This window comes from Phocoena phocoena, chromosome 2 (assembly GCF_963924675.1).
Source record: "Phocoena phocoena chromosome 2, mPhoPho1.1, whole genome shotgun sequence".
Lineage (NCBI taxonomy): Eukaryota > Metazoa > Chordata > Mammalia > Artiodactyla > Phocoenidae > Phocoena > Phocoena phocoena.
In genome coordinates this window covers 36284424-36296919 of record NC_089220.1, presented here as the reverse complement: position 1 = coordinate 36296919, position 12496 = coordinate 36284424, and the positions used below count along the sequence as shown (strand labels likewise).

The 12496-nt window shown below is 46.9% G+C and overlaps 1 protein-coding gene across 1 annotated transcript; it reads right to left on the bottom strand.

Moving 5' to 3' along the window:
- Window positions 1-4538: 4538 nt before the first annotated feature.
- GPX2 (glutathione peroxidase 2) lies at window positions 4539-8139 on the bottom strand. The gene is made up of 2 exons (XM_065871384.1): window positions 7773-8139; window positions 4539-5211 (listed from the first exon to the last, which is right to left on the bottom strand). Exons 1-2 carry the CDS (start codon window positions 7992-7994, stop codon window positions 4861-4863), a joined length of 573 nt encoding a protein of 190 aa, XP_065727456.1. The 5' UTR covers window positions 7995-8139; the 3' UTR covers window positions 4539-4860.
- Window positions 8140-12496: the final 4357 nt, after the last annotated feature.

The following is a 12496-nucleotide window of genomic DNA, read 5'->3' as shown; positions in this document are numbered from 1 at the left end:
TGTGGTATCCCGGATGGGATCCTGCACCAGAAAAAGAACATTTGGTGAAACTAGGGAAATCTGAATAAAGTGTGGACTTTATTTAATATAAATAGAATGGTTTCAGTTACTCCAAAGGGATCTTAGAATATCTTACCTTGCATAGTTGAAAGAATTCTGGCTTGGGTGTCATAAAACCTGGCATTTAGGCCTCTGCCATTTGGTAGCAGTATAACCATTAAGTAAAGTGTCATTCTGGACTTTATTGTCCCCTTTCTATAAAATTGGACTAGTATAAATTGATGTTATACTTCCTTCACAGTATTGTTAGAAGATCCAAATGAATAATGAATATAAAATGCTTTGGAAGGCATATAAAGTTCTAGACAGAATGAGATGGTTTCAGTTCTTCTCATTATGAAATCAAAACTTAAGGGTCAGGCATTAAAACAGAATTTTTTCCTATTCATATCTCAGACATTCTGAACTGAGTGAGCAAAGTTGTTGACATCAGGGAAAAGCTTTGTTTTTTAACAGGAATAATGATAACAGCTGAGGTTTATTGAGTACTTACTATGTGCCAAGGCCTTTTTAAGCAGTTGTTTAATCCTCATTAACAATTCCATGAGGGTAGGTACTATTGTTATCCCAGTTTTAGAGCCAGAGAAACTGAGGCACAAAGAAGTAACTTAGTCCAGGTTACATAGTTAGTACAGTGATGCCCTCAGTAGTAGTGTTCAGTACACGTGAAGTATCAGAGTCTAGCAAGGTTAGGAAGAGGTTGAGGATATCAATGACAGTACTCTGAGGAATCTAGGCATGTCAGACCAAGATTTATTATTCAGAAAAGTTAAGGCAGTTGTTCCTTAAGGATCAGTTGTTTTATTCCTGGAAAATGCTTTCCACTTTCTGCAAATCTATATCTGACCTGCTGAGGAAATCGTTTGGTGAAATGAATCCAGAAAGCAGAGAAAATGTTTCATTACCTTAAATAGCAGCACTAAGCCCATTATAGCTTCTGAATTGTCCCTTCATGGAGTTTGCTAATGCTTCCAACTTAGTCATTTGGAGCTTAAGAGTATGATTTTATATGCCCCTCCTGATATCCTCATCTCTTGCAGAATGTGTAATTATCTGGTTTAGACAATATATTACAAAAATTTTAAACATAAGAGCCTGTCCATATATTTCATTATTATTAAACCAGCATTGTACTGTGTTTTGTGATACTTTATCATCTTCTAGAATTGTTTTATGGATCTAATAGAATAAAGACTTCTTGAACTCAGTTCTACTGCATCTATATTTCTCTGTTTAAGTAAAGGGGAACCAGGCAAAGGCATTGGTCTTCTTTGCTTCCCTTTCTGAGATACAAGAAGAAGAAGAAATCACCTGTAGGTGTAGTGGGGAACGTGAACTTGTCCTAGCACCTCATTCTTTCTCTGCCTGCTCCATGATGTACAGGTCTGGGGTCGACCTGGTTAGGCTCTTGGAGTTCAAAGCTCAGCCTGTTTGCTGTTGTGTTGTTTTAGATAGCTCTGTCTTCCTCAAATGATCTTGGGTTCTCCCAGTAGTAATTAATTGACATATGATATAGTCTAGGAAGAGCCAGATATGGTTTGTTACTTGTAAGTCATCAGTAATAAGTATACATTCACTGTTCTTTATTTCAGTGTAACAAGAATCCTTTCGGTTTCATTTTTCTGTTTCCTGAGAAAAGCTAACTTACTTGACTGAATTTGAGGCTCTTAGTTTTAAAATGTATGTTTCTTGACTGTAGTACAAGTCTCTATTTGAGATATGCTATGGTTGGGTAGAAAGGAAATCAAGAGACCTGGGTCTGAAATTAGCTTTGCCCCCTCTCATGGTGGGACATTGGGCAAGTCATTCTGTCAGTACCTTGGTTTCTTCAGTGGAAAAACAGACATAATCATGCCTCCTTTACGGAGTTTTAAAATCAAATGATATAATGTAAGTGAAAGTGTCATTAGGTCATACACTGCTGCGGACAGGCAGCTCAGCAGTCTTAATGCAGAAACTCTGAGACGGAAGGAAGCACTATTGTGTTGTGCTTAATAGTAGAAGCTTTGGAGTCAGACTGACCTGGGTTTAACTTTCAACTCTGCCCCTCACTAGCCCTTTGTCCTTGAAAAGTGTCTTGCTCCGTTACCTTCTCTTTAAATAGAGATGAAAATTCCTCAGGGTCAGTATGAGGATTAAATAACCTAGCATATAGAAAGTACTTAGTGCAGTGTGGGAGTATAGTGTATGGTAATTTGGATGATGGTTGTGACGGTGATTATAAGAAATCACCAGATTTGAAATCACCAATAAGGGTTTGGCTCAGTGTTCCTTAAACCAAGGAGATGCAACGGTGGGAACATAGTCATGGAAATAATCATCAGTTTCAGTCTATGTATCTTGGCCCCCTAAATCACTTATTCCAAGCCATATTTTTTGTAAGAGCCCTCAGAGGAAAGATTCCCTCTGTCCCTCCTCTAAATCGAGTAGCATTATCTCAGCACTTCTGGGAAAGCTTGTTTATGGGACTTCTCCTTACTTCCTGAATGCCCCTAGGGAAATTTGATTAAAAGATTATGTTTATCTAGGAAAGTGGGTGATTATATTAAGCTTTGCCGTGTCTGTTTATGACCATAAGCTGATACTTCTGAGGATGTAAAGGGGACCAACAAGAAGAGGAATAAAGAAAAGGAAACAATTTCAGCATTTCCCTGACCAAGTGAGGAGCCCTCTTCCTAGCATTAAGGCCCTTTCTGACTGTCTCTGCAGAATCACTTATACTGTAATTCCCATTCCTTTGGGAGTCTCTAAATAATTCTCTCAATTTGAGCCTCCTGGGGAAGACCCAACACATTGTTCTGGCATATCAGGCCCTAAGCTGCCTGTGCCGTAATACCAGCATCCAGGATAGCTGACGCTGCTGTTCGACATCATGACAGGCAGTAGCACTGTAAAGATGATGAACAAATCATGCCAGCATCCCACGTGAATTCTGATTTCATTTCTTCAGGGAAGCAGCTTGTCTCTGCAGTCACTGCTCTAAAATCAATGCTTGGTCCTACCCACAAACCCATACCCCAGCTCTTGGCTCTGACAGTAGGAATCTTGAAGGGCTTGAGTTCTCAAGAGTCAAATTAAGGATGGCCTTAATTTAGCAGAAAGTCTGCAGAAGGATGCCAGGGGATTCCCACTATACCACTCAGGTTACCGTTTTGAAATAAAGCACCATTGATGACATAGCTTTAGTAGAAGGTCAGACGGTAGGGACCCTTAACCTCTATTCCACATTTACTTCTCAAATGACGCAAGAGCTTGGGAAATAGTTACGGGGAACATCCCTCAGCATTTTCCCCTCAGCATTGGGGTTCTCAAGCTGTGTGTCCAGTTTGGAGAACTGTCCCTTCAGGGCTTCAGTGAAGAGAAGTAAAATATTCCATCTAGTGATCAAAGAAAGAAGGGCAAAATGAGAAGTTTCCACGAAGAGGTTTGTGGGACAAAATGAGAGGGCAGTGGCCTGTCAGCTGGTGTCTTTTCTAGAGCATGATAGGACCTTGTCTTGGTGGTGCTTTTGAGTATGCCTATACTAGGTGAGGAATCTGGGGCACTGTCCTTCAGAGCCATTCGGCAGAACTCTGTTCTCACAGAACAGCTATCGTGTTGGCGGGTTATAAACAGTATGACTGTCTGAAGGGAGGCCCTCTCACATCCCCACCCTCATGGAAGAAGTGAAACCGGGGCTTCCCTGGTGGCGCAGTGGTTGGGAGTCCGCCTGCCGATGCAGGGGACACGGGTTCGTGCCCCGGTCCGGGAAGATCCCACATGCTGCGGAGCGGCGGCTGGGCCCGTGAGCCATGGCCGCTGAGCCTGCGTGTCCGGAGCCTGTGCTCCGCAACGGGAGAGGCCACAGCTGTGAGAGGCCCGCGTACCGCAAAAAAAAAAAAAAAGTGAAACCACTCATTCATGCCTAAACTTGTCTGTCTTGTTCCTGCATTTGTGAATTTGTGAGTGTGAGAAAGACAGGGGTGGAATGTGAACTTTAAAAAGGAGGGAGAGTCAATCTAACAAAGGATCTAAAACAAACATTACTCCACAAGGTGATCAGGAAATGGGTAAAGTGCTCTTTGTGTTCCGAGCAACTGTACCCTCCACGCCCTTGCTGTCATTAAAGTGGACTAAGTTCAACTTCTCAAGGTGTAGGTAACATTTAGCCCAGTACCCACAGTGAAAGTGACATGTTCCTGATTGGAATCCTCTGACTTCCCAGTGCTTCCTCCACTTTTCTTCCCCTTTCTTCTCCTTATCACCTCCTTTCCCCAGTTCTGAAGAAGAGCCATAAAGTAATAATTCACATTTCCCGAAACTCCGCCTGCCACCCAGACCGTGACCTGAGCCTGCTTTCCAGACAGTAATTGGAGTGTCCCCTTGATCGGAGCCTCCCTCTCCTCAGCCTTTGTGTGCTGCCAGCCCCTCCGTCCCACCTGCAGTTTTATACCGTCCCTCCCACCTCCGTCAAGGAAGAGACACAGAGAGCCTGGCCGTTTCCACACCTGCCCTTTATTGGACTCAGCCAGAAGGCTGGCTCTGGACCCTCACACTTCTCAGACACCTCCCATACAGATTTAGGAAGGTGCCATCATTCTGTGAAGGCTCAGAGCCCATCCGTCTTGGAGCCCCAGGTTGAATCACCAACCAGAAGTTTGGGGGGAAGGAAAGGAAACAGGCAGACCAGAAAGGCAAGGCTCTTCAATGAAGGGGACTGATCTGAAGGGAAAGCCCGGGCCCAGCAGAGTCTCCTGAGGGCACACTGAATGCTCAGGAAAGACACTCAGGGGCAGGAGGAAGTAGGAGATCTGCTGGTGTTTATATGGCAACTTTGAGGAGGCGCTTGATGTCAGGCTCGATGTTGATGGTCGGGAAGGTGCGGCTGTAGCGTCGGAAGGGCTCCCCCTCTGGCCCGACGAGGAACTTCTCAAAGTTCCAAGACACATCTGAGCGGTGCACAGGGCTCCAAATGATGAACTTGGGATCGGTCATGAGGGAAAACGGGTCGTCGTAAGGGTAGGGGAGCTTATCCTTCAGGTAGGTGAAGACAGGATGCTCATTCTGACCATTCACATCGCACTTCTGGATAAGGGTAAAGGTGGGCTGGAATCCACCCCCAGGGCGGACGTACTTGAGGCTGTTCAGGATCTCCTCATTCTGACAGTTCTCCTGGGGGAGAAAAGAGACAAAGAGCTTGGGAAACGCAAGAGATGAAGGAGCTACGAAGGATCTACAAAGTCACCCTCCTGTACTCCCCAGGATCATTCTTTCTATTATGTATTCCCCACCCCCACCCCCCTACCCCGTTCCCTCTCTTTCCTTCTTCATTCGCTTTGCCCTACTCTTGACTCGGAGTTTTCCCTCTCACAGCTATTGTCTGATGGTTTGCTAGGCCATTTCTGAAAGTTCTCACAGACCCTAGCTTGGCTGTTCTTGTACTGAAAGATATAGAGCTTTTGAGCTGTCACTTCTCTCTCCGATCTACCCTGAGCAATGCTTAGGGTATCTGTCTGAAGCTTCAAGGAACCTTGAGTTCTGGGCAGTAGAAAGAAAGGGAAAGGAGGCTCAGGTCATATTGCCTAGAACCCTCCTTCCACTTATGCACCCACACATACATGCACACCCACACACACACCCTGCCACCACCTTCCCTTTCCTTTTGCCCTGGCCTTGCCTATCTTTCTTCTAATTACCTCTGAGTGTTGAATCTAGCCTTGGCCTCTGCCCTACTCAGCTCCTCAAACGAAAGGTGAAACTGAGGTCTAGAAGAATGAGATTTATAGCTTCTTCCTTTCATCTTGTCCTAGATCTAAAGTACAAGTAGGAGGAAGCTTTGATGAAGGAAAACCCCATCCAAGGAAGACTAGTATTCAGGTGCCATAGAGGCAAAGTAGGTTAGAGACAACAATGAACGTACTGTAAACGGAATTACTTCATGACCAACAGGCATGAATTAAATAGGATTGAAGGTTTAGTGTTCTGGAATAGGCCAAGGGAAGGGGAAGTTAAGGAAATAAGTGCTTAAGGACCAAAAGTTGTGAATGTGTAATTATCGTTCCTTTCACTTAGCTTCCTGCACCTCACGCTCACTTGCTGTACTCAGCTAGGATGCTTTAGATCTCAACCTGTTGCCTGTCTTTCCTCCCCACTGCCAGCACTGTCCTATCCCCACTTAGCATTCCCCACCCCTGACAGCCCACAAAGACCCATGGAAACCCTTATTTTCCACCCCCATCCGCCAAGTCTAAGAGTCATATATCTCCCTCAGGGGAAGAAGTTCCTGCCTCTGACCTACTAGAACCAATTAGTACAGTCAGTTCCAGGCCATCATGACATCTTGAGCCCAGAGTTGATGGCTATTAGACATCTTATCTCCTAATGCAAAAGGCCTGCTGGCTACTGGTAGGTTACGCATTCCCTCCAGCAACTGGCTGGCCTGAAGTGATGGAAGGAGGCATCTGTAGGGCCAGAGAGACCCCTCTGAAGAGGTTTTACCTTTTCTGTCTCTCTTTCCCTGGCCAAGCCTAGAAACAGAACTGAGGCAAGGAAGGAACAGTGAGAGCACTCATGGTTTGGGCTAGGTTTGTCACAGCCAATGACATTTCAGCCTTCCTGCCTATATCTCTGATAATCTCTTCCTTGCCTTCATGCCACTGTGAATTGAACCCAAGGGATTATAATTGGAGGACATTCTGCCTGCTTGTGCTATTTAAATCCTAAGTGCGGGCTTCCCTGGTGGCGCGGTGGTTGAGAGTCCGCCTGCCGATGCAGGGGACACGGGTTCGTGCCCCGGCCCAGGAGGATCCCACATGCCGCAGAGCGGCTGGGCCCGTGAGCCTTGGACGCTGAGCCTGCGCATCCGGAGCCTGTGCTCCGTAGCGGAAGAGGCCACAACAGTGAGAGGCCAGCGTACTGCAAAAAATTAAAAAAAAAAAAAAAATCCTAACTGAAAATATAAGAATCCCTGAAAGATAACTTGAGGTGTGCGGGCTGAAGATCTATAACAACTTGACCCATTAATCAGGGACAGAGAGGCACGTGTGATGCCCAGAGGAGACACGTACACTTTGCAAACCCTTTTACCTTCCCCCAAATTCACTCTCCACTTGGCTGATTTTAAACAAACAAACAAAACCTTTCAATCTAAATAGTAAAGCTACTTACATTTGCGTATTACTCTATACTTTTCAAGTTACTTTTGTAGCTCTTATCCCCACAACCTCACAATAATCCTATCAGATAAGTGGTATTATCCCTAGTTTATAGAAGAGGAAACCAAAACAGAAAAATTGAGTGACTCTTCCTGGGGCACAGAGCTATTAGGTAGCAGAATCAAATGTAGTGAAAATGAAGGTCTCCTGAGTCAGTTCAATCCTAGTTTGATTCTTGACCTTCTATTTCCTCCAGTCATTCATTCAACAAACATTTAATGAGTGCCTTCTATACCCAGGCACGGAGGATACAATGGAGAGAAAAACAGACCTGGTACCAGCCCTCATGGAGTGTAGTGGGAAGACAAGAAACCATAAAAATCCATACGTTTGGTGTTCTATCACAGACAGAATCATACTGACTTCCCCCTGGTACTCGCATGCACCTAAAGACCTAGATTAACAAAACATACCCCATGATTCAAGACACTCAACACACATAGTCGTCCTCCCCCTCTCTTTAGCCCACTGGAGCTGCAGCAACCCAACTCCTTGGGTACAATACCAGGGACGTCTCACCTGATGTCCAAATTGGTTGCAAGGGAAGCCCAGAACCACCAGGCGCCTGGGAAAGCGGCATTGCAGCTCGTTGAGTTGGGTGAAGTCCCGGGTGGTTGTGCCTCAGAGCGAGGCCACGTTCTCAATCAGCACTGCCCTGCCTCGGAATGTATTGAAATCTACCTTCTCCCCATCTAGGCTGATAGCACTGAGGTCGTAGAAGGACTTGGCAACGTAAGCCATGGTGCGAGTGCGGAGTGAGTGGCAGAGCAGTGTGGCCCCACTTAAGGGTCTGTTAAAGGGGTGGGAGGAAGGAGGAGCCAGGAAGGACCTCACAAAGGGACTTTGAGCATCCTCAGGATGACTTAGCAAAAAGTCACCTACCCGTAAGTGCTGTTCAAACAGGAAGGTCGCTCCTCCTATTTACAGACTCTGAACAAAGCCACCTCCCTGCTCCACCCTGTTGGCAACCTAGGAAGGGCCAATGTGATATCTCTGAGCAGACATGAATAATTCACTGCTTGCAGGAAACCAGAGCCCCAAAGGTTGGACGGGGAGGAAAAAAGGCAGGGACGGATGCAAGATTGACTCCTATTTGCCCCAGCATATTGTTTTCACCTGGCACAGACAGTTATTGAGCGCCTGCTGAGTGCCGAGCTCTGAATTGTGCAACTGAGAGGTCAGGGTCTGCCGAGGGCTGAAGGATGAGGAAGAGGATTGGGCGCATGTCCCCTTGGCTCAGACTACAAATGGAATATACATGTTACTGTTCACATTTCTCTCTTTGGCTGTTACTTTCCACAAGCACAAAATCAAAGGGACCATTAGGAGGACGGTGTGTGGTTTTCTAAAATAATGGCTTTCAGTGCCTCACTTGCACCAGTCTGAAGAGGGGAAGCTGTGTTTGTCTTGAAAAGTCTCTCAGTGAGTGATGGTACTTGTCCTGGAGAGCACATCTGCCCTTGCCCCCCGCGCTGTACCATCTCCTCTAATACCCCACACCCCACCTCCACAGGGTCATGAGGATGCAGTTGGTTGTGGCTGGGATAACAGAGAGGAGTCACAGTGCAGGTGGGTAAACTCAGAGGGGATGGATGCCCCTACCTCTTATCAGACAAAGACAGTCCCAAAGGCTTCTCAGAGGGCCTTGTGCTGGTCATTCCCCACAGAAGGAAGTGTGCAGGCAGTCGAAGCTGCTATGGTTCTAGACCCAGCTAGGCCACTCACGATGTTTTCAACACCAGCATGCAATGTGTTGCAGGACATCGGGGGACCTGCTAAGAGCTATCATGGGAGCACAGCACTGGAAGCCCACAGAAACTAGAAAGACCTAATGCTTCACTTCGTTCTTCCAAACACCCACCAATGCAAGAAATCAGGGCTTGTTATTTTGTTTTTTGTTTTTAATGCCTGGATTTCTCCATCATTAAAGCTGGCAATTAGGCTTTACCTGGCTTTGGGATTTTAGAGCGAAATTTCAATAACAATGCAGTTGTTTACTAGAGAGTGTTTTCACAGGTATGTGTCCATTGGGAACTGTCTCCTAGAACAAAGAATAAGCCAGGTTGGGGAGCAGCTGGTCTTGAGAACCTGATTTGTTGAGAAGATGGAGGAAGTACTTTCCAGGAAGTACCCAGGTGTTCTGTTCTGTAGCCTGTTCATGGCTGTTTATAGCAACACGGGAATCCATACATCTTAACTGGCTGCTCCCTACAAAAAAGCCTCCATTACCTAAGTGGGAATGGAATCTTTTGCCACTAGAAGAGGTGGCAGGAAATGCAGAGGGAAGTGTGTCCCCTGCTGAGGCTGGGTGGAGTTGCTAGAAAAAGCAAATAAACGCCTCCTAAGCCACTGAGTCAAGAACTTTGCCCTGATAATGGGCTAAACTCTTAACATGAACTTGCCAGATTCACCTGCATGCCTAGCACTTCCCTAGTACTCTCTGGGCTTCCGGATGCCTCTTACTGGCTGCCCTTCTGGAACCCCTCTCCAGGAAGACCATGGAAGTTGCTGAACTGAGGAGTGGAGGTGCTGTCTTCCTTAGGTACACGACATCCCTTTTCTCCAGGGGCAACCTAGGACACCTTGAGTCGCCCAGGTTCTCACCTTTCACGATTGAATACAATTGATGAAGCTCTCCTAAAATACCTCTTTGTTTCCAGATTTACCTCAAACTGGCCTACTTTCCAGAAGCTTGTAACTCTGGACATGCACTAACACGGCTTTCCACAGGGACAGTAGATGTTCTGGAAACTTCACTGGCTTAGTAGGCAGAAAGCCTAGGTCGATGGTTCTCAATTCTGGCTGCAAGTGAGAACTGCATGTAGCGATTTTTCTAAATAGAGGTGCCAAGCTTTCCCCTCTGGAGATTTCAATTCCGGTTGTTCCTTTTAAGCCTTGACTCTGCCACTCTTCCTTGGGGCCCCTAGGCACCTGTTTCCTTATCTGTTGAACTTGGATAAAGATAATCACCTTCCTTATCTCACACAGACGTGATTGTCTGATTGTTCCGATAAAGGAGATAAAGCATTACAAGTTCTCTGTAAATTGGAAAATGCAGGTTAAGATCTTAGGCTACTGTTGCCCTGCCTTGTTTTACTCCTTCCTTCTTCATTTTATCTTTACCTCCAAACATTCTCTGCCTCTTCCATCAACTCTGGACCCCAGGGTATAGTATTCATCAGTCCCCAGACCCCAAGATTCTAGACCGCCTTGTTCCCTTGGGGTATCCAAGCACAGGGCTAGGATGAACTTCTGAAAGATTACTTAATCCCACCTCATGCCTTCAGGAAGACCTGTTTCTGTTACATTCCAAGCATTTGAGAACCCTCTTGGGTTTTTTTTTTTTAATTAATTAATTAATTTTTTTATTTTTGGCTGTGTTGGGTCTTCGTTTCTGTGCGAGGGCTTTCTCTAGTTGTGGCAAGCGGGGGCCACTCTTCATCGCGGCGCGCGGGCCTCTCACTATCACGGCCTCTTTTTGCGGAGCACAGGCTCCAGATGCGCAGGCTCAGTAGTTGTGGCTTACGGGCTTAGTTGCTCCACGGCATGTGGAGCTGGGATCTTTCCAGACCAGGGCTCGAACCCGTGTCCCCTGCATTGGCAGGCAGATTCTCAACCACTGCGCCACCAGGGAAGCCCCCCACCTCTTGGTTTTAAAGACACCCTCAGACATAGATATTCAGCATGTCCCCAATGACTCTACTCAATCTTATTTCCGCAATGGGAGCCCACTGCCGAGCAATGGGGGCCTGCTTGGGGCTCCCCTGCAGGTGGCATTAGGAAAGGCACCAAACGGAAGACGTTTGCTGTTTCCATTCATTCTTCTGCTGTTGCTTTAGGATTCTGGAACCTCTTCTACCAGCACTGCCTCTCTCCCTCCCCCTGAACTGCCAGGGTCCCAGTGAGATCTACTCCCGGGGATTCACACAGGCAGTCACAACTGTGACTTGAAATATTCTTTATTTTGTAAACATCTGTGTTTAAAATAGATGAACCCTGCTCACAATTCATATCCTGGACCCGAGACACAGCACACGAAGTTTACCCGTCACAGGGAGATGCTGGGGCTCAGGAGCAGGTGGAGAGCCTGGGGCTGTGCCGAACCTCAAGACAACAGGTGCAAAGGTGGAGCCAACAGGCAGGCGCACCTGCTCAACAGTCTAAGGCCAGGTCCCAGGCTGTGTCCGGGACTGGAGAAGTTTAGGGGTGAGATGCTGACTCTGGTACCTCATGAGCATAGCTGCACCCTAAAATCCCAACCCCTCTCCTGCCCCATGCCTCTCCCCAGCTGTGGCCCTTACGGATGGGGCTTCTCAGGCCATAGAATCCTAACCCCAATTTTTCCCTTCCAGAACCCCTAGGGTACAGTAAAAATATAGTCCCTCTTCCCCAGGGGGGCTAGGAGAGAAAGGCAATGGTACTCGGCCAGATCTTCAGGGAAAGCAGCAACACTGACCACAGGTTGGAGCCAGTGGCCAGTATAACTTCCCCTCCCCCGAGCCCCTGGCTGAGGGCACACTGTGGGTTGGCACTGCTGACCTCCCCACCCCAGTGATGCTGCATGTTTTAACACCTGAGGAGTTAGTCCTCAAGGAAACATCCTCAGCTGTGGTCATGATTTCGTCCTAAAGAGTCAGCTCTTTACATTTCTCATTAGCTGACGATTTATAACTATTCCTGCCTTCCTTTCCCTTCCACTACAATAACCCATCCCCCATTCCCTCATCCTGAGCTACCCTCTCCTGCCCTCTCCTGATTTGATAAGAGTCAGAGGAAAGGTTTGGCGATTTCATCCCCCACCCATTTTTTCAGAGGAGTAAGGAAGTGGGGCTCTTAATCCTTCACATGTGTGTGTCCTGGATTTTAGTCTTTAATTAGTGAATGTTCGATGCCCAGTTTTGTTTTCACTCCAGCGCCAGCCATGCAACACAGCTTAAGACTGATCCTCCTCCCTAGGCTTCTCCCATCTTGGGAAGGTGGGGAGGAACCCTACTAGGGCTGGTAACTGACTTGTTCCCTCCTTAAAGGGCCTCCTGCAAACGACTATTGGACCATATGGGGTTAAAGAAACTTCTTCCTGAAACAAAGGGCCCTGGAGGAAGGAGTCCGCTTCCCTCCACCTGTAGCCACAGTGCAGTTGGCAAACCCTCAAGCCTCTGAGTCAGGAGCTGAGGAACAAGATGAGCACATGGTCTTGAAGGCTGAAGGGAACAGCACCAAGCGTTCCTACCCAGGGCTTGCCT